The 21,726-nt window shown below is 51.8% G+C and overlaps 1 protein-coding gene across 1 annotated transcript; it reads right to left on the reverse strand.

The window, feature by feature from the left end:
* Positions 1 to 2,075: 2,075 nt before the first annotated feature.
* On the reverse strand, positions 2,076 to 20,085 carry LOC147101576 (paired mesoderm homeobox protein 2-like). Its single transcript, XM_085965245.1, has 3 exons — positions 11,447 to 20,085; positions 7,006 to 7,184; positions 2,076 to 5,819 (listed from the first exon to the last, which is right to left on the reverse strand). Exons 1-3 carry the CDS (start codon positions 11,669 to 11,671, stop codon positions 5,684 to 5,686), a joined length of 540 nt encoding a protein of 179 aa, XP_085821371.1. The 5' UTR covers positions 11,672 to 20,085; the 3' UTR covers positions 2,076 to 5,683.
* Between the last annotated feature and the right edge of the window lie 1,641 nt (positions 20,086 to 21,726).

Genomic DNA, 21,726 nt, shown 5'->3' on the forward strand with positions numbered 1-21,726 from the left:
CAAAGGCAACATGAGGGAAAAAAAATTTACTCGGAGAGTGGTTAGGATCTGGAATGCACTGCCTGAAAGGGTGGTGGAGGCAGATTCAATCATGGCTTTCAAAAGGGAGTTGGATAAGTACCTGAGGGGGAAAAATTGCAGGGCTCCGGGGAAAGGGCGGGGAGCGGGACTAGCTGAAGTGCTCTTGCAGAGAGCCGGCACGGGCTCGACGGGCCGAATGGCCGCCTTCTCTGCTGTAACCATTCTGTGATTCTATGTCTATGAAGAAATTCCTCCTCATCTCAGTCATAGGAACATAAGACGTAGGAGCAGAAGTCGGCCATTCAATAAGATCATGGCTGATCTGATCTTGGCCTTAACTCCACTTCCCTGCCCGCTCCCCATAACCCTCGACTCCCTTATCGTTCAAATATCTGTCAATCTCAGCCTTGAATACATTCACTGACCCAGCCTCCACAGCTCTCTGGGGCAGGGAATTCCAAAGATTCACGACCTTCTGAGAGAAGAAATTCCTCGTTTCCGATTTAAAAGGGTGCCCCCTTATCCTGAAACTGTGCCCCCTCGTTCTAGATTCCCCCACGAGGGGAAACATCCTCTCTGCATCTACCCGGTCCAACCCCCTCAGAATCTTATATGTTTCAATAAGATCCCCTCTCATTCTCCTAAACTCCAATGAGTATAGGCCCAACCTGCTCAACCTTTCGTCATAAGACAACCCCTTCATCTCCGGAATCAACCTCGTGAACCTTCTCTGAACTGCCTCCAATGCAAGTATATCCTTCCTTAAATAAGGAGACCAGAACTGTACACAGTACTCCAGGTGTGGTCTCACCAACGCCCTGTGCAGTTGTAGCAGGACTTCCCTACTTTTATACTCCATTCCCTTCGCAATAAAGGCCAACACTCCATTTGCCTTCCTCATTACTTGCTGTACCTGCATGCTAACTTTTTGTGATTCATGTACAAGGACCCCCAGATCCCTCTGTACTGCAGCATTTTGTAATCTCTCCCTATTTAAATAATAATTTGCTTTTTTATTTTTCCTACCAAAGTGAATAACCTCGCATTTTTCCACATTAAACTCCATCTGCCAGATTTTTGCCCACTCACTTGGCCTGTCTGTATCCCTTTGGAGATTCTTTGCATCCTCCACACATTGCTTTCCCACCTTTGTATCATCAGTGAACTTGGCTACATTATACTCAGTCCCTTCATCGAAGTCATTAATATAGATTGTAAATAGTTGAGGCCCCAGCACTGATCCCTGTGGCACCCCACTAGTTACAGTTTGCCAACCTGAAAATGACCCGTTTATCCCGTCTCTCTTTTCTGTTAGTTAGCCAATCCTCTATCTGTGCTATTATATTACCCCCAACCTCGTGAGCTCCTATCTTGTGTAGCCCTAAATGGCCGACCCCTTATCCTGAGACTGTGACCCCTAGTTCTAGACTCTCCAGCCAGGGGAAACAATCTCTCAGCATCTACCCTGTCAATCCTCCTTGGGTCGATTAGGTTTATATTCGCTAGAGTTTAGAAGAATGAGAGGGGATCTCATTGAAAGTTATAAAATTCTAACAGGACTAGATGCAGGGAGGCTGTTCCCGATGGTCGGGGAGTCCAGAACCAGGGGTCACAGTCTAAGGATAAGGGGTAAGCCATTTAGGACTGAGATGAGGAGGAATTTCTTCACCCAGAGAGTGGTGAACCTGTGGAATTCTCTACCACAGAAGGCAGTTGAGGCCAATTCATTAAATATATTCAAGAAGGAGTTAGATATATTTCTTAAGGCTAAAGGGATCAAGGGATATGGGGAGAAGGCAGGGACAGGGTACTGAGTTTGGATGATCAGCCATGATCTCATTGAATGGCGGAGCAGGCTCGAAGGGCCGAATGGCCTACTCCTGCTCCTATCTTCTATGTTTCTAAGCACCTTGGGACGTTTTACTACGTTAAAGGCGCTCTTTCAATGCATGTTGTTGTTGCTGTTAGTCTTGGCAGATGAAGAACAGGATAAAATTACAGAAAGTCAGTCAAGCAGTCAGTGATACGACGAGATGATTCTGTGTCCCTGTCACTGGTTTTCAATACAATACTTTAATTTTATTTAACAAATATTTTGTTTTTACAAAACAATTAAACTTCACATGCAGAAATTGATTGCAAAATAATGCTTTGTACAATTGTTATTCTTCCTGCAAACTCCATTTCAATCTTAAACCAGTGACCTTTCACCTGTGGGATGGAGGTTGAAATCCAGGCCAGATGGACTGGGCAAATCCCTCTTTCCGAGGTCCAGTGAGGGTCGGACCTCCAATGGATTTGGGATACAGTCACATCCCAGGTCCTGCAAGCTGGGCAATTTAAATTTAATTAAATAAATCTGGAATAAAAAGCTAGTAACAGTAATGAAACTACCGGATTGTCGTAAAAACCCATCTGGTTCACTAATGTCCTTTTAGGGAAGGAAATCTGCCGCCCTGACCCGGTCTGGCCGGTACGCGGCTCCAGACCCACAGCAACGTGGTCACTGCCCTCTGACGTGGCCGAGCGACACTCTCGCTTTATTCCACAAGGCGGCTCCACCACCAGTGCTCCCTGCCATTTTTTGGGGAGCTGAGCGAGGTTCCGCGCACGCGCAGTTTCTTCGATTTAATGGCCGGCTCAACGGCTGCGCGGGACCCCCTAGGGCGCTGCGGTGGCTCCTTGGTCATCACCACCCTCTCAGTCAGGGGCGCTCAAATCCCGTGAATGAATAAAAAATAAAAAATAATGGAAGATCGGAAACAAACTTGTGAGCAAGGAGGAAGAAACTGTTTCCTCTGGCAGTGGGTCAGTAACCAGAGGTCACAAATTTAAAATAATTGGCAAAAGAACTAGAGGCGAAATGAGGGGAAATTTCTTCACACGGAGGGTTGTTAAGATCTGGTGCGCACTGCCCGACTGGCCAGTGGAATCCGATTCCAGAGGAACTTTCAAAGGGCAATTGGACCTGGACTTGAAGAGGACCAACTTACAGAGTTATGGGGAAAGCTGGGGTGTGGGATATTTGGAGAATTCAGCATCAGACTTCCCTGTCTGAACCCCCCTCAATGTCTGGACTCACAAGTGAAGAAAGGGCACTTAGGGGTTAAGTGCCAGAGGACAACCAGCGTCCCTGGAGCCCGTACCCCAGTGAGAGTCAGTGTCTGTGGAACCCGTACCCCAGTGAGAGTCAGTGTGTATGGAACCCGTACCCCAGTGAGAGTCAGTGTCTGTGGAACCCGTACCCCAGTGAGAGTCAGTGTCTGTGGAACCTGTACCCCAGTGAGAGTCAGTGCCTGTGGAACCCGTACCCCAGTGAGAGTCAGTGTCTGTGGAACCTGTACCCCAGTGAGAGTCAGTGTCCGTGGAACCCGTACCCCAGTGAGAGTCAGTGTCTGTGGAATCTGTACCCCGGTGAGAGTCAGTGTGTGTGGAACCCGTACCCCAGTGAGAGTCAGTGTCTGTGGAACCCGTACCCCAGTGAGAGTCGGTGCCTGTGGAACCCGAACCCGAGTGAGTGTCGGTGTCTGTGGAACCCGTACCCCAGTGAGAGTCAGTCTCTGTGGAACCCGTACCCAACTGAAAGTCAGTGTCTGTGGAACCAGTACCCCAGTGAGTGTCGGTGTCTGTGGAACCCGTACCCCAGTGAGAGTCAGTGTCTGTGGAACCAGTACCCCAGTGAGAGTCACTGTCTGTGGAACCCGTACCCAAGTGAGAGTCAGTGCCTGTGGAACCCGTACCCCAGTGAGAGTCAGTGTCTGTGGAACCCGTACCCCAGTGAGAGTCAGTGTCTGTGGACCGTACCCCAGTGAGAGTCAGTATCTGTGGAACCCGTACCCCAGTGAGAGTCAGAGTCAGTGTCTGTGGACCGTACCCCAGTGAGAGTCAGTATCTGTGGAACCCTACCCCAGTGAGAGTCAGTGTCTGTGGAACCCGTACCCCAGTGAGAGTCAGTGTGTGTGGAACCCGTACCCCAGTGAGAGTCAGTGTCTGTGGACCGTACCCCAGTGAGAGTCAGTATCTGTGGAACCCGTACCCCAGTGAGAGTCAGTGTCTGTGGACCGTACCCCAGTGAGAGTCAGTATCTGTGGAACCCTACCCCAGTGAGAGTCAGTGTCTGTGGAACCCGTACCCCAGTGAGAGTCAGTGTGTGTGGAACCCGTACCCCAGTGAGAGTCAGTGTCTGTGGAACCCGTACCCCAGTGAGAGTCAGTGTCCGTGGAACCCGTACCCCAGTGAGAGTCCGTGTCCGTGGAACCCGTACCCCAGTGAGAGTCAGTGTCTGTGGAACCCATACCTCAGCAGCAGCCTCCTTTTTTGCTTGGTGCACTCAGTGGCGCTCTTGAGCAGTGTCTGAATTCCCCCCTCCCCCGCCAGATTATAACCCACCGCTCGGGGGCAATATCAAGGTGGAGTGTGATCGGAATCCAGTCGGTGGGGAGGGCGGGGCTGATGAATGGGAGCCCAGCAACCAATCAGCGCACGCCCCACAGTCTTTAATAAAAACACTTGTTATGATTAACGATCAAAGTGACGTTTGCAATGATTCCGTGACCTGCTGGTCACCATCGAGGGTCAGAATCGCGCCACAGCTCGCTCCGCCTACAGAGCCAGTCATCACGACAACCCCAACAGGAACCAAGGAAATGCACGAGTCCTTAAAGGAGCGAGAAGAGTCATTAGAGTGTGGAATTGGTCCCGTGCTCCTTGTCCTGGGTCAGACTGTCCCGAGCGCCCTGTCCTGAATCGGAGAGCGGCCCGTGCTCCTTGTCCTGGGTCAGACTGTCCCGAGCGCCCTGTCCTGAATCGGAGAGCGGCCCGTGCTCCTTGTCCTGGGTCAGACTGTCCCGAGCGCCCTGTCCTGAATCGGAGAGCGGCCCGTGCTCCTTGTCCTGGGTCAGACTGTCCCGAGCGCCCTGTCCTGAATCGGAGAGCGGCCCGTGCTCCTTGTCCTGGGTCAGACTGTCCCGAGCGCCCTGTCCTGAATCGGAGAGCGGCCCGTGCTCCTTGTCCTGGGTCAGACTGTCCCGAGCGCCCTGTCCTGAATCGGAGAGCGGCCCGTGCTCCTTGTCCTGGGTCAGACTGTCCCGAGCGCCCTGTCCTGAATCGGAGAGCGGCCCGTGCTCCTTGTCCTGGGTCAGACTGTCCCGAGCGCACTGTCCTGAATCGGAGAGCGGCCCGTGCTCCTTGTCCTGGGTCAGACTGTCCCGAGCGCCCTGTCCTGAATCTGAGAGCGGCCCGTGCTCCTTGTCCTGGGTCAGACTGTCCCGAGCGCCCTGTCCTGAATCGGAGAGCGGCCCGTGCTCCTTGTCCTGGGTCAGACTGTCCCGAGCGCCCTGTCCTGAATCGGAGAGCGGCCCGTGCTCCTTGTCCTGGGTCAGACTGTCCCGAGCGCCCTGTCCTGAATCGGAGAGCGGCCCGTGCTCCTTGTCCTGGGTCAGACTGTCCCGAGCGCCCTGTCCTGAATCGGAGAGCGGCCCGTGCTCCTTGTCCTGGGTCAGACTGTCCCGAGCGCCCTGTCCTGAATCAGAGAGCGGCCCGTGCTCCTTGTCCTGGGTCAGACTGTCCCGAGCACCCTGTCCTGAATCAGAGAGCGGCCCGTGCTCCTTGTCCTGGGTCAGACTGTCCCGAGCGCTCGGCTTTGTCCCCGGACAGCCCCGGGTCAGTTGATGGGCGGTGCGTTGCTCCGCTGGAGGCTGAATTCCTTGGCCTTCAGTCGCAGACTGGCTATGCTGTTGGCCATCGTCGCTCCGGAGCTGCGCAAGCTCGATCCGGTCGAGCTGTAAGGTGGCCCCGGGCTGTCAAAAAACAAAACGCAAATATAACTATTTATTTTACTAATGCTCTGAGGTAAATGCCGGGCACCCCGTCCCCCGCAACTGGGGCACGGAGCCGAGTAGGACAGAAGATCCCAGGTCCATCCCTAGGCTGTACTGAGCTACTGTACCCCAGAAACTCAATGGGGTATGGGTTAAATACAGAGTAAAGCTCCCTCTACACTGTCCCATCAAACACTCCCAGGGCAGGTACAGCACGGGTTAGATACAGAGTAAAGTTCCCTCTGCACTGTCCCATCAAACACTCCCAGGGCAGGTACAGCACGGGTTAGATACAGAGTAAAGCTCCCTCTGCACTGTCCCATCAAACACTCCCAGGGCAGGTACAGCACGGGTTAGATACAGAGTAAAGCTCCCTCTGCACTGTCCCATCAAACACTCCCAGGGCAGGTACAGCACGGGTTAGATACAGAGTAAAGCTCCCTCTGCACTGTCCCATCAAACACTCCCAGGGCAGGTACAGCACGGGTTAGATACAGAGTAAAGCTCCCTCTGCACTGTCCCATCAAACACTCCCAGGGCAGGTACAGCACGGGTTAGATACAGAGTAAAGCTCCCTCTGCACTGTCCCATCAGACACTCCCAGGGCAGGTACAGCACGGGTTAGATACAGAGTAAAGCTCCCTCTACACGGTCCCATCAAACACTCCCAGGGCAGGTACAGCACGGGTTAGATACAGAGTAAAGCTCCCTCTACACTGTCCCATCAAACACTCCCAGGGCAGGTACAGCACGGGTTAGATACAGAGTAAAGCTCCCTCTACACGGTCCCATCAAACACTCCCAGGACAGGTACACCACAGGTTAGATACAGAGCAAAGATGGGGCTTCGGTTTAATGTCTCATCCAAAAGACGGCACCTCCGACAGTGCGGCGCTCCCTCAGTACTGCACTGGAGCATCAGCCTGGGTTTTGTGCTCACCTCCCTGGAGTGGGACTTGATCCCACGACCTACTGACTCACAGGCGAGAGTGCTGCCCACTGAGCCATGGCTGACACTGGCTGATGTGCCTCTGTCACTCGACACTGATTTATACTTTTATTAAAATAGTTCTAGAGCGAGATTGAAGAGTGTTTGGGGGACGATTATTTTGACTTTGATTGTCCTTTTGATTGGGGATTCCCCGACGGACGCGATTGATCTTACCTGTAGGAGGAGTTTGGTGACCAGGAGAGGTATTCCGCACTCAGCGGGGTGTGTCTGGGGGCTACAGGCTGCTCGATGGCCGTTTCTGTGCTGTAGGATTTGAGGAGCGAGGCTGTCCTGCTGGCTAAGATGGCTCGTTCATTCCTGCGGAACTTGGCCCTCCGATTCTGAAACCAGACCTGGGAGGGAGGGGGAGAGAGAGAGAGAGAGAGAGAGAGGGAGGGGGAGAGAGAGGGGGGAGAGAGAGAGAGAGGGGGGGAGGGAGAGAGAGGGAGGGAGAGAGAGGGGGGAGAGAGAGAGGGGGGAGAGAGAGAGGGGGGGAGGGAGAGAGAGGGGGGGAGGGAGAGGGGGGGAGTGGGAGAGAGGGGGAGAGGGAGGGAGAGAGAGGGGGGAGAGAGAGAGGGGGGAGAGAGAGAGGGGGGGAGTGGGAGAGAGGGGGAGAGGGAGGGAGAGAAAGGGAGGGGGAGAGAGAGAGGGGGGGAGTGGGAGAGAGGGGGAGAGGGAGGGAGAGAAAGGGAGGGGGAGAGAGAGGGAGGGAGAGGGAGGAGAGAGGGAGGGAGAGGGAGGAGAGAGGGAGAGAGAGAGATGTAGTTGCTTTCTGTCACCCGACAGCAATCATTAGAATTACACAGTATTTCCAGCAAAGAAACAGGCCATTCGGCCCAACTGGCCCGTGCCGGTCTTTATGCTCCTCACGCCGGTCTTCATCTCACCCAATCAACTTGTCAAACAACAACAACTTGCATTCCACATAGTAAAACATCCCAAGGCGCTTCACAGGAGCGATTATCAAACAAAATTTGACACCGAGCCACATAAGGTGATATCAGGACAGGTGACCAAAAGCTGGGTCAAAGAGGTAGGTTTTAAGGAGCGTCTTAAAGGAGGAGGGAGAGGCGGAGAGGTTTAGGGAGGGAATTCCGGAGTTTAGGGCCCAGGCAGCTGAAGGCACGGCCGCCAATGGTGGGGCGATTATAATCGGGGAGGCTCAAGAGGCCGGAATTGGAGGAGCGCAGATTGTAAAGCTTGTCAGTGTTCAGTGTGGCGGTTTCCACACGTACAGTAATCATTCAGAGGCTCTCTGTGCCTGTATCCAAGCAACCAGGAGCATCCACAAAAATAGCTTGTGGCGAAGAGGGCGGCAAACACAGAAAATGGAATGAAAGAAGTCCTCTCTCAACGAAGATCATGTTTTTGCAACAGAACGCACTGCGTGGCACAAGATAAAACTACTTTCTTCCTCACAACCTCCGATTAAATCTAATTAGGCCCTTTCTCATATTTCTTCACAAAAATTAAACAACGGCAGTATTTCTCACTTCCTCTTTACAACGGAAATATTCCAAGAAATTATCAGGTGGCTGAAGTAAATTTTGTGTAAGTAGCCTTGGCTCAGTGGGTCTCTCTCGCCCAGGAGTCAGAGGTCGTGGGTTCAAGTCCCACTCCAGAGGCGTGAGCACAAAAATCCAGACCGGCACTCCCAGTGCAGTATGAGGGAGCGCCGCACTGTCGGAGGGGCAGTATTGAGGGAGCGCCGCACTGTCGGAGGGGCAGTACTGAGGGAGCGCTGCACTGTCGGAGGGGCAGTACTGAGAGAGTGCCGCACTGTCGGAGGGGCAGTACTGAGGGAGCGCCGCACTGTCGGAGGGGCAGTACCGAGGGAGCGCCGCACTGTCGGAGGGGCAGTACCGAGGGAGCGCTGCACTGTCGGAGGGGCAGTACTGAGAGAGTGCCGCACTGTCGGAGGGGCAGTACTGAGGGAGCGCCGCATTGTCGGAGGGGCAGTACTGAGGGAGCGCCGCACTGTCGGAGGGGCAGTACTGAGGGAGCGCCGCACTGTCGGAGGGGCAGTACTGAGGGAGCGCCGCACTGTCGGAGGGGCAGTACTGAGGGAGCGCCGCACTGTCGGAGGGGCAGTACTGAGGGAGCGCCGCACTGTCGGAGGGGCAGTACTGAGGGAGCGCCGCACTGTCGGAGGGGCAGTACTGAGGGAGCGCCGCACTGTCGGAGGGGCAGTACTGAGGGAGCGCCGCACTGTCGGAGGGGCAGTACTGAGGGAGCGCCGCACTGTCGGAGGGGCAGTACTGAGGGAGCGCCGCACTGTCGGAGGGGCAGTACTTGGGGAGCGCCACACTGTGGGAGGGGCCGTACTGAGGGAGCACCGCACTGTTGGAGGGGCGGTACTGAGGGAGCGCCGCACTGTCGGAGGGGCAGTACTGAGGGAGCACCGCACTGTCAGAGGGACAGTACTGAGGGAGTGCCGCACTGTCGGAGGGGCAGTACTTGGGGAGCGCCACACTGTGGGAGGGGCCGTACTGAGGGAGCACCGCACTGTTGGAGGGGCGGTACTGAGGGAGCGCCGCACTGTCAGAGGGACAGTACTGAGGGAGTGCCGCACTGTCGGAGGGGCAGTACTTGGGGAGCGCCACACTGTGGGAGGGGCCGTACTGAGGGAGCACCGCACTGTTGGAGGGGCGGTACTGAGGGAGCGCCGCACTGTCGGAGGGGCAGTACTGAGGGAGCACCGCACTGTCAGAGGGACAGTACTGAGGGAGCGCCGCACTGTCGGAGGGGCAGTACTGAGGGAGTGGCAGTACTGAGGAAGCGCTGTCTTTTGGATGAGATGTTAAACCTGGGCCCCATCTGCCCTCTTGGGTGGATGTAAAAGATCCCCTGGCACTATTGGAAGAGCAGGGAAGTTCTCCCCTGTGTCCTGGCTAATATTTCTCCCTCAACCAACACCTAAATAATAGATTATCTGGTCATTATCACATTGCTGTTTGTGGGAGCTTGCTGTGCACAAACTGGCTGCCGCGTTTCCTCCATTACGACAGTGACCACACTTCACAAAGCACTTGGCTGCAAAGCACTGTGGGACGTCCTGAGGCTGTAGAAATGCAAGTTCTTTCTTTCATTAAATGTTACATTTGTGAAAAGATTTCCCCTGCTTCATTCTTCTCGTCCCCTCGGCTGGTGCGGACTCTCGCTGGGGATCTGTCCATAGGTGTTTGTCACTTTCCAGCCGAAGTGGCCTAGGCAGTGAGTGCTGGCAGGCTATTTGACCACAGGGGCATCACAGCTGGCTGCACGCTTTCCACTAGGGATCATGGTTTGCTGCCTTCGGTGATAAAGTTAAGCATGGGGCAGGCTGAATGATCCTTGCTGCCTTGCCTGGTTCGCTGCACAGTTTTGGTCTCCTTATCTGAGGAAGGATATACTTGCCTTAGAGGCGGTGCAGCGAAGGTTCACTAGATTGATTCCTGGGACGAGAGGGCTGTCCTATGAGGAGAGATTGTGTAGAATGGGCCGATACTCTCTGGAGTTTCGAAGAATGAGAGGTGATCTCATTGAAACATACAAGATTCTGAGGGGGATTGACAGGGTAGATGCTGAGAGGTTGTTTCCCCCTGGCTGGAGTGTCTAGAACGAGGGGGCACAGTCTCAGGATAAGGGGTCGGCCATTTAGGACTGAGATGAGGAGGAATTTCTTCACTCAGAGTGGGGTGAATCTTTGGAATTCTCTGCCCCAGGGGGCTGTGGAGGCTCGGTCGTTGAGTTATTCAAGGCAGAGATCAATAGATTTTTGGACTCTCGGGGAATCAAGGGATCCGGGGATGGGGCGGGAAAGTGGAGTTGAGGTCGAAGATCAGCCATGATCTTATTGAATGGCGGAGCAGGCTCGAGGGGCCGAATGGCCGACTCCTGCTCCTAATTCTTATGTTCCACTGATGGTCAGAAAGGAAAGATCACCTTATCACATTTCTCAGAAACCTCTCGGAGCACTTCACTCATATTCCATTACTTTGGAAGTGTAGTGACTGTTATGTAGGCAAAAGCGGTGCACAGCAAGATCCCACAAACAGCAATGAGATCAATGACTCGCTCATCACTTTCTGGTGGCGTTGGTTGAGGGAAAACATTGGGCAGGGCACCAGGACATCTCCTGTCCTTCCTCAGATAATACTGTCGGAAGCTGAACATCGACCGATAAAACCATAGGAGGCCGTTCAGCCCATCATGCCTGTGCCAGCTCTTTGCGAGAACAATCCCAAACTAATCCCACTGAACTGTTCATTCACCACAGTCCTGCATCTTCCTATGTATCCACTTTTCCCTTATAGATGCAACAGTCTCTGCCCCCACTCATTCTCTGTGACAAAACATTCCATGCTCCAACAACCCTTTGTGTAAAGACATTTCTCCGAACCTCTCTCCTCGGTGTATTAGTCACACATTTAAATTGAGTGGTTGAGCATTGAAGGGGAGGCTTCATGTGTACACGAGGGAGAAGGGAATAGCGGGATACGGGAAGGGTGATAAGAGGTAAATAGAGTGAGAGGAGGCTCGTGTGGAGCATAAACATCGACACTGTCCCATCAAATACTGTGTGTGTGTATCTGGGTGCCGCTCACTCCCCGTGGCACGATTGTTTTGTCCTGACCTGCACTCTTGCCTCACTCAGGTTGACCCTCTTGGCCAGCTCCTCCCGGACAAAAGCGTCTGGATAATGTGTCCTCTCAAAAACCCTCTCCAGGGCCTGCAGCTGCGCGCTGTTAAACGTGGTTCGGTTCCTCCTCTGCTTCTTCCTCTGTTTCTGAAGGTTCGCGTTGAGAGTCCGTCTCACAACTGCAGAAGGGGAAAGGGAGGGAGAGGAGTTAGACAGCATCGCCCCAACAGATCTCAAAACCGTATAGTGCGATGACAGAAGGGAGAAAGGAAAGGGGAAGGATGTCAGTGCCTGTGGAACCCGCACCCCAGTGAGAGTCAGTGCCTGTGGAACATGTACCCAAGTGAGAGTCAGTGTCTGTGGAACCTGTACCCCAGTGAGAGTCAGTGTCTGTGGAACCCGTACCCCAGTGAGAGTCAGTGTCTGTGGAACCTGTACCCTAGTGAGAGTCAGTGCCTGTGGAACCTGTACCCAAGTGAGAGTCAGTGTCTGTGGAACCTGTACCCCAGTGAGAGTCAGTGTCTGTGGAACCCGTACCCCAGTGAGAGTCAGTGCCTGTGGAACCCGTACCCCAGTGAGAGTCAGTGCCTGTGGAACCCGTACCCCAGTGAGAGTCAGTGTCTGTGGAACCCGTACCCGAGTGAGAGTCAGTGTCTGTGGAACCCGTACCCCAGTGAGAGTCAGTGCCTGTGGAACCTGTACCCGAGTGAGAGTCAGTGGAACCCGTACCCCAGTGAGGGTCAGTGTCTGTGGAACCCGTACCCCAGTGAGAGTCAGTTCCTGCTGTCGATGCTACTTCACACTGTCAACTGTCCCAGACCTACTCAGACTCAGGCTATGCGGACAGTTATAGCTGATGGTTTTGAGCAGCTGGTGTGCTGCAAGCTCAGACGGTGTACTGCGGACATGGCCCTTTGGGGACTCAATACTCCGACAGTCTTTAGCTGCACTGTGGCCACTTTCCCCTCCGCCTTCTCGTTTCTAGAGAAACGATCCCCAGCCCGTTCAGTCTTTCCTGATAGTTATAACCTCTCAGTTGTGGTTCGGTCTTGTGAATCCTTTTTGCACCTTTTCCAGTGTCTCGATATCCTTTCCGTAATACGGAGACCAGAACTGTGCACAGCGCTCCAAGTGTGGTCTAACCAAGGTTCGATACAAGTTTAACATAACTTCTCCGCTTTTCAATTCTGTCCCTTTAGAAATGAACCCCCGAGCTTGGTTTGTTTTTTATGGCCTTGTTACCCTGCATTGCGACTTTTAGTGATTTGTGAATCTATACCCCGAGGTCCCTTTGTTCCTCTACCCGACTTAGACTCTTATTTTACAAGGAGTATGTGGCCTGCTTGCGCCGACCAAATTGCACCACCTCACACTTTATCTATATTGAAATTCATTTGCCATTTACACGTCCATTCTGCAAGTTTATTAACGTCTTATGTACTTTGTCGCAGTCTTCCTCAGCATTGACTATACTCCCCAATCCTTGAGGGTAAATTATCAACCCTGAGCTCCCGGTGAGGGCTGCATAAGGGGTCGATAGTCTCCTCGATTGGCCAGCTTGTGACAATTTTAGGTCCTCCTCCCCGCTACAAATGACCAGATTTATTGAAATTAAAACAGAAAATGTTGGAAATGCTCAGCAGGTCAGGCAGCATCTGTGGAGAGAGAAACAAATTTAATGTTTCAGGTCGATGACCTTTCATATTTGCAATAAATGCCCTGGTTGGGAAATGGGGGGGGAGAGAGGGAGGGAGAGAGAGAGAGAGATGTCTTGCCTAAGAATTTCTGTTGGGTACTGTTGTACTGGTCACACGTAAGTGGTCTGAATGTCTTCTGTTCAGGAGTGCACCCTTACTGCCCAATACAATCCTCACTGCTTATAGCGGGTGCGTTTGTGCGAACGTGATTTGCCCGCTATACGCGATGGGCGGTGGGCGGTTTAACAGGGTAGCGCTAGTACAGCACTCTACTATGTAACAAGGATGGTCCTTCTGTGTAGCGACCTTTTGCCCGGTTGTTTCCAGCTGCACTCTGACTGTTTGTGGAAGCTTGCTGTGCACATACTGGCTGCCCCGTTTCCTACATTATAACAGTGACTACACTTCAAAAAGTACTTCATTGGCTGTAAAGTGCTTTGGGAGGTCCTGAGGTGGTGAAAGGCGCTATAGAAATGCAAGTCTTTCTTTCTTTCCACCATGAGATGTTACCATGGCGTCGTTTTACATTTATCCAAAGAGCTATTGATAGTACACAGAGCGAAACCCTGTAACCGGTGCGAATTCACTTTGTTTTAAACTATGACACTTTAACATAACTCACTCCCAAAATCTTTCCCCTCAAGAAAAGAAATGATGGGCAGAATGAAAGAGAGAGCTCAACAAACACAAGAACATAAGAATTAGGAGCAGGAGTCGGCCATTTGGCCCCTCGAGCCCGCTCCGCCGCACGGCCCCTCGAGCCCGCTCCGCCGCACGGCCCCTCGAGCCCGCTCCGCCGCGCGGCCCCTCGAGCCCGCTCCGCCGCGCGGCCCCTCGAGCCCGCTCCGCCGCACGGCCCCTCGAGCCCGCTCCGCCGCACGGCCCCTCGAGCCTGCTCCTCCATTCAATGAGATCCTGGCTGATCATCGACCTCAACTTCACTTTCCTGCCCGATCCCTGGATTCCCCTAGAGTCCAAAAATCTATTGATCTCCCCCTTGCATATACTCAACGACTGAGCCTCCACAGCCCTCTGGGGCAGAGAATCCCAAAGATTCACCACCCTCTGAGTGAAGAAATTCCTTCTCATCTCCGTCCTAAAAGGCCGACCCCTTATCCTGAACTATGCCCCCTAGTTCTTGACTCTCCAGCCAGGGGAAACAACCTCTCAGCATCTACCCTGTCAATCCCCCCCAGAATCTTGAATATTCCAACAGGGAGTCAAACCCTAAGCTCTGGAATTCCCTCCCTAAACCTCTCCTCCTCTCAACCTCCTTCTTCTTTAAGACGCTCCTTAAAACTGACCTCTTTCACCGAGCGATTGGTCACCTGCCCGAATGGCTCATGTGGCTCGGTGTCCGATTGTGTCTGATAATCGCTCCCGTGAAGCGCCTGGGGACCTTTGCTGTGAGGTATAATAACCAGCTCGCGGGTTTGCAAGCCCATTCTCGGAGGGCAGGGAGGACGGACATCGGAGGTGATTTCATTTTTAGGTTTAAATGATCATTTATTAAAACTTTGGACTCCTGGAGTAAACCTGAACTGAAGTGAATCGACACTGGAGTAAATGAGTTGCTCTCTCTCTCTCTCTGTCTCATGGAAGATTCCTTCCTCGTCACTTTTTACTTTTAGTGTAAGTGTTTCACCAGCCAAAGTGTTTTCAATTAAGTGTCGAGTGATCTGTCAACCATTTAACTCACCACACTATCTGCCTTGTTCTCATTAACTGGGATACACTTTCAGTCGGGAGCTGACTTCAGCAGAGTCCGGATTAACACGCGTTCTGCTGACTCAAACACACTGCAGTTTGGATTTCAGCCTGACTGCTTCGCTCATGATTCCCTTTACCAGCTCGGTTCAACCTCCTTGGTTGGGAACAACTGCAGCAGTTTTATTTCGCTTCCTCCCACTCCAGGGACTTGAGCACAAAATCAAGGCCCGACATTCCCAGCGCTGCACTGTCGGAGGGGCAGTACTGAGGGAGTGCCGCACTGTCGGAGAGGCAGTACTGAGGGAGCACCGCACTGTCGGAGGGGCAGTACTGAGGGAGCGCCGCACTGTCGGAGGGGCAGTACTGAGGGAGCGCTGCACTGTCAGAGGTGCTGTCTTTTAAACAGAAGCCCTGTCTGCTCTCTCAGGCGGATGTAAAAGATCCTATGGCAGTACATCGAAGAAGAGCAGGGGAGTTCTCCCCGGTGTCCTGGCCAATATTTATCCCTCAATCAACATCACTAAAACAGATTATTTGGTCATTATCACATTGCTGTTTGTGGGAGCTTGCTGTGCGCAAATTGGCTGCCGCATTTCCCACATTACAACAGTGACTACACTTCAAAAGTACTTCATTGGCTGTGAAGCGCTTTGGGACGTCCTGAGGTGGTGAAAGGTGCTGTAGAAATGCAAGTCTTTCTGTCTTTCCATCACCAGATGTTACCATGGTGTCGTTTTACATTTATCGAAAGAGCTATTGAGAGGGTACAGAAGAGCGAAAGTGGAATGATCGAGGGGACGGAGGGATCGGGTTATGAGGAGCGATTATGTAAAGTGGGCATGTTCTCACTGTTAAAACCTCTCCTCCTCCCCATCTCCTTGAAGACGCTCCTTAAAACCGACCTCTGTGACCGTCACCTGTCCTAACATCATCTCGTGTGGCTCGGTGTCAGATTTTGTTTGATAATCGCTCCTGTGAAGCACCTTGGGACATTTTACTACGTTAAAGGCGCTATATAAATGCAAGTTATTGTTGAAAAGAGAAGGTTAAGAGGTGATACGTTTGCTATTTTTAGTACAGGAAACTTTGGTTTAACCGGAGGTTGTATGTCCGGAAACCTCGCTCTACCGGCAGAATCCACCCCCTGAAAACAGCGCCTGAGTAACCGGCAATGTTGCCGGTTCCAAGTCCGAGTCTCCAACGGTTGCCGAGTTCGTCAGTGGGGGTAGTTCTACAAACTGCCACTACTTGGCCTCTTGGCGCCAGCGGAACTCGGATCACCTCAGAAACCCTGCATCAGGAGTCTCACCCTCCCACGCTGCCGGGAGCCTCCTCTGATCTGCCATGTTTCGGGGTTCCAGTCCAGTACTGTGTGTCTCCCACGCTGCCGGTAGCCTCCTCTGATCCGCCATGTTTCGGGGTTCCAGTCCAGTACTGTGTGTCTCCCACGCTGCCGGGAGCCTCCTCTGATCCGCCATTTTTGGGGTTCCAGTACAGTACTGTGTGTCTCCCACGCTGCCGGTAGCCTCCTCTGATCCGCCAGTTTTCGGGGTTCCAGTCCAGTACTGTGTGTCTCCAACGCTGCCGGGAGCCTCTTCTGATCCGCCATGTTTCGGGGTTCCAGTCCAGTACTGTGTCTCTCCAACGCTGCCGGTAGCCTCTTCTGATCCGCCATGTTTCGGGGTTCCAGTCCAGTACTGTGTGTCTCCCACGCTGCCGGTAGCCTCTTCTAATCCGCCATGTTTCGGGGTTCCAGTACAGTACTGTGTGTCTCCCACGCTGCCGGTAGCTTCCTCTGATCCGCCATGTTTTGGGGTTCCAGTCCAGTACTGTGTGTCTCCAACGCTGCCGGTAGCTTCCTCTGATCCGCCATGTTTCGGGGTTCCAGTCCAGTACTGTGTGTCTCCCACGCTGCCGGTAGCCTCCTCTGATCCGCCATGTTTTGGGGTTCCAGTACAGTACCGTGTGTCTCCAACGCTGCTGCAACTCATTGGACTGCATTATGGAAATCCCAAAAGTTGATCCAACCAAAAGGAAGAGTGGTGTTAACTTTAAAGCAGAAAATTGATATATGCAAATGACTAGAAATGGGAGCGAAGCGTATGCACATTATGAAAGAATTCAAAATCGGTTCGTCAACAATGTACGACATCAAAGCGCAGAAGGATAAGCTACTCAAGTTTTATGCAAGCTCGGAGACATCTAAGAGTGTAGAGAAACGGCGCACGCTTCGTAAGCCTAAGCTTGAAGAGCTGGATACCGTGCTTTATGAGTGGTTTGCTCTGAAGCGTTCAGAGGGTGTTCAGATTTCCGGACCCATGCTAATATCAAAAGCGAAGGATTTTTATGCAAAGATGGAGCTCACTGACAAGTGTGCTTTCTCTGATGGATGGCTATCGTGCTTCAAGGCACGGCATGGGATACGACGACTCGATGTTTGCGGGGAGAAGAAATCAGCTGATCACGACGCCGCAGAAGAATACTGCGATTATTTCAATCGGATTGTGCAGCAACATGATTTGTCGCCAGCGCAGCTATACAATGCCGATGAAACGGGCTTATTTTGGAGGTTTTTGCCAGAATCAACACTTGCTGGGGCTAGTGAGGCTACTGCTTCAGGTTACAAGAAAAATAAAGATCGTGTAACCGTGCTAACATGTGCGAACGCTGCTGGATCACACCGGGTTAAACTTCTCGTCATTGGGAAGTATAAAAATCCCCGTGCATTTAAAAATGTGAGGCACTTACCTGTTGAGTACAAAGCTCAAGCAAATGCTTGGATGGATAAGGAAATCTTTTCAAATTGGTTCCATCATACTTTTGCTCCGTGAGGGAACATTTCCGTAGAATAAGGAAACCTGAAGATAGCAAATGCATTTTATTGCTGGATAATTGTAGAGCCCATCCGCATGAATCCGAGTTGGTTTCTGGAAATATTTTCACCATTTATTTGCCACCAAATGTAACTTCTCTCAGACAACACATGGACCAGGGCGTTATCCAAAATCTCAAGTGTCATTACAAGAAAGACTTCCTACGTAGACTGATAAGCCAAGATGACAATACAGGCATTCAGGCATTTCAGAAGGAATACAATCTTAAAGATGCCATCTTTAATGTTGCATGTTCCTGGAAATTGGTGAAAGGTCGCACTTTGAGACAAGCCTGGTGCAAATTGTGGCCTTCTGTAATGTTTGCTGAAGGTTCTTCTTCAGAGGAGGAATTTCGTGGGTTCAATGTTCGTCCGCGGAAGACTGCAGTAATGGAAATGGCTGACATGGTGAAAGATGTAGGCCCAGCAAACCCTCTACATCACCTCAGTGAAAGTGATATTGAGCAGTGGGTTGATGCCGATAGAGAAGTTGCTGTTGTGCATTTGCTAAGTGATGATGAAATAATGGAGAATGTTTTGAATCCAAGGAAAGAAAAGGAAAGTGTGATGGAAAATGAAGACGATGAGATTTCTGAAGTGAACAAGATTTCTTGGGCAAGCTACAGCAGATCTTGCTTCATTAATCAAATTTGCTGAAAGCCGTTCTTGCTATTCTGCCCAAGAAGTTATGCAGCTCCATAGTCTGCAAAGAAGGCAAGAGTCCACTAAGCAAGCAGACATCCGGGACATGTTTAAGAAAGCTTCCAAAAGAGTTGGAGCACTGGAAGTGCCTGAAGAATCTGTTGAAGTGCATGATCCTGATGAACCAGTTGGCTTGGAACAAGTGTACAGTCAACCACTGTACAGTACTTTATACTGTACTGTACAGTCGTTTAAGTTTTGGTGCACTGCACAATTGTTTATAAGTTTTGTTTTACTGTTAAGTTATTAAAGTTATGGATTACCATCAACTGGCAGTACTGTACTTAATCAAGCATCTTTCACCATCCATTTAACACAACATTCTGTAGGTGAGTACCCAATTACTGTATATTGCACATTTCTTGATTTTTAAATTTTTCTTAGTTAAAAACAGCCTGGGTAGATAATCCGCTCACCACTCCGGAACTTTTGATAGATCGGCATCACGCCGGTCCCGGATATCAGAACTTTTCCTGTATTTTGAATGGACTGGATAATGTCTGCCGTGACGAGCTGTTTCACCGTGTCCAGGACAGTGGATCCAGCGGACACAGCCTACGCTCGAAGGGGGTCAATTCAAAACTCCTCTGTGGAAACAATATTTCAGTGAGCGAGTGGTCAATCTGTGGAACAGGCTCCCTCAGGAGACGGTGGAAGCAGTTAGTATTGATTCATTAAACGGCAAATTAGATTGATTTATTTCAGAAATAACATGTTGGGAACCAGTACCTGAGTGATTTGAGATGTGATGTGTGGGGAGTGTAGCGTGGCTCGGGAGGAACAGGGGACTCTGGACCTCTGGTCCTCAAAGCTCTCCACCACTGGGGGTTTCCTCACCTCATGTCTGGGTCTGTTGGAGACTCATTGATAGAGATTGATCGCTGAGATTGGTCAACAATTCCAGCATCGTTGGATCATGGGACTAGCAGGATGGGAGACGGTGAACTCGATGGACCTGGGTCTTCTTTCACCCACCGATCCCTGTTCTCCTCCAGGTTCCTTTTGATGCTCTCCCAGGTGATTATTCCGATCTAGAGGGTTGCCAACTCTGATTGGACATATTCCTGGAGGTATAGTCACATGACCTCCCACCTCCAACCGCCCCGCTCCTGCCATTGGTCCATCCTCGCGGGGCCCCGCTTTCCCACGGCCAATCAGAAAGCGAACAGGCTTGTTACTCGATTGGTTGATTCTTGACTATCAGTCAAACAGCCTTTCTTCCCCGATCTCCAATATCTTTATAACTCATAAATTAAAGTATACAAAGAATTTTTTTTTCATGCCAGAGTAATTTTTCTCCAGGGTCGCTCACAGCCGTGTCCTGGAGATCAGTCTTTAATTCCTGGAGACTCCTGGAGGGTTGGTGACCCTGTTGCGACTCACGTTCACCGTCACTCCACTATTTTAGAATGGTAGGAGAGATAAACAGGAGATTATAGGCCCGTTAGTCTAACGCCAGTTGTGGGGGAGTTACTGGACAGAGGGACTGGGCATTGCGACAAATATGAGCTGGTCAGAGAGAGTCTGCATGGATTTGTAACGGGTAAGTCATGTCTAACGAACCTAGTTGAACTTTTGAGAGCGAGGAGAGGGGGGAGAGGGGGCGAGCGCGGAGAGGGGGCGAGCGAGGAGAGGGGGCGAGGAGAAGGGGAGGAGAGGGAGGAGAGGGGGAGGGGAGGAGAGCGAGGAGAGGGGAAGGGGAGGAGAGGGAGGAGGAGAGGGAGAGGGGCTGAGGGAGAGAGGAGATGGGAGAGGTGGCGAAGGACAGCTTACTACACACACAGCCTGCTGAGGTTGAGGTGCGATCGGGTTAAAAATAAAAATACATTCAATCTCCTCCCACGCAGCCCCGCTGAGAGAGATGTGGGCAGGCCCAGGACTCAGGGCCCAGGAGCAGAGTGAACATGTGCTGCGACAGTCTGTGTGTGAAGAGAGTCAGCAGGAACGTGTGGGGCCTCTCACACACATGGTTCAGAGACTCAGTCCTGGCGTCTGCCGAACCCACAGCCCTCTGACTGTCGAGACACCTCATCCCAAAGATTCTCAAACACCCAGGAGCCCCGCCTCCTCCTAACCAGCTCGTACTGACAGAGAAACCTCGAATATCTGCTCTGGAAGGTTGCCCGGGAATCTCTCCGTTATTCTGCAGTTTTTTTATTAAAACGTAATCAACCATTTACGTGACGCGAGTTAACAGCGAATGTTGCAAAAACATGTCGTTACCAACAAGGTCCGTTCACAGAGTTCTGCAGTTCCACCAATTAATGATTATTATAAATGATCCTGAAGGTGCGGACTCTCATTGGGGTACAGGTTCCACTCGGGTCAATGGCCCCCTCGACATCCCTTAGTGACTGTCGTTCTGTCTCTCTCTCTCTCTCTCTCTCTCACTCTCTCTCTGCCACTTTGACCGTGCCTGCCTCTCAAAAATTGATAGTTTTTTGTTGGGTAAGAGTATTGAGCGATACAGAACCAAGGGGGTAAATGGAGTTGAGGTTCAGATCAGCCATGATCTAATTGAATGGTGGAACAGGCTCGAGGGGCTGAGTGGCCTCCTCCTGATCCTATGTCACAGGTTGTGGCTACAGCGACACCCTTTTAACCACAGAACTAGTTTTAATAGAAAACGCCTCACACCCACTACAGGTAACTGCACTTCACACAGCATTCAGTAACCAAGGAAGTAAAGCAACCACACCGATCGAGAACCCCGTCAATCAGGAACCCCGTCGATTAGGAACCCCGTCGATCAAGAACCACGTCGATCAGGAACCACGTCGATCAGGAACCCACGTCGATCAGGAACCCCCGTCGATCAGGAACCCCCGTCGATCAGGAACCCCGTCGATCAGGAACCCCCGTCGATCAGGAACCCCCGTCGATCAGGAACCCCCGTCGATCAGGAACCCCCGTCGATCAGGAACCCCCGTCGATCAGGAACCCCCGTCGATCAGGAACCCCCGTCGATCAGGAACCCCGTCGATCAGGAACCACGTCGATCAGGAACCACTCGCACACTCGGTTTTTCCTCTCTCCATTTTACCAACAAACGTACAAGGTTAAAGTTCACGTGCGCACGCCATGCCAATATGAGTATTGAGATCACATGACGGTGTCTATTACTCATTTAAATTTACTAATCGGGAGCACAATTAGCCATATCTGGATAGCCCATGTAGACAGAGCTAATGTATTGGACAACATGAGTCTAGATTATAAACAATAACTTGTATTTATGCAGCGCCTGTAATGTAGTACAACGTCCCAAGGCACTTCACAGGAGCGTAAATCAA

Source organism: Somniosus microcephalus, chromosome 23, assembly GCF_052327205.1.
Source record: "Somniosus microcephalus isolate GS21.2 chromosome 23, FLI_Smic_1.0, whole genome shotgun sequence".
NCBI lineage: Eukaryota > Metazoa > Chordata > Chondrichthyes > Squaliformes > Somniosidae > Somniosus > Somniosus microcephalus.

Excerpts from the sequence above, each read along its gene's own strand:
- LOC147101576 (XM_085965245.1), bottom strand. The coding sequence starts at position 11,671 with ATGCTGTCTAACTCCTCTCCCTCCCTTTCCCCTTCTGCAGTTGTGAGA. Across the intron at positions 7,185-11,446 it reads TGAGTGAGGCAAGAGTGCAG|GTCTGGTTTCAGAATCGGAG; the intron begins GTCAGGACAAAA and ends CCTCCCTCCCAG. Across the intron at positions 5,820-7,005 it reads TCACCAAACTCCTCCTACAG|CCCGGGGCCACCTTACAGCT; the intron begins GTAAGATCAATC and ends GTTTTTTGACAG.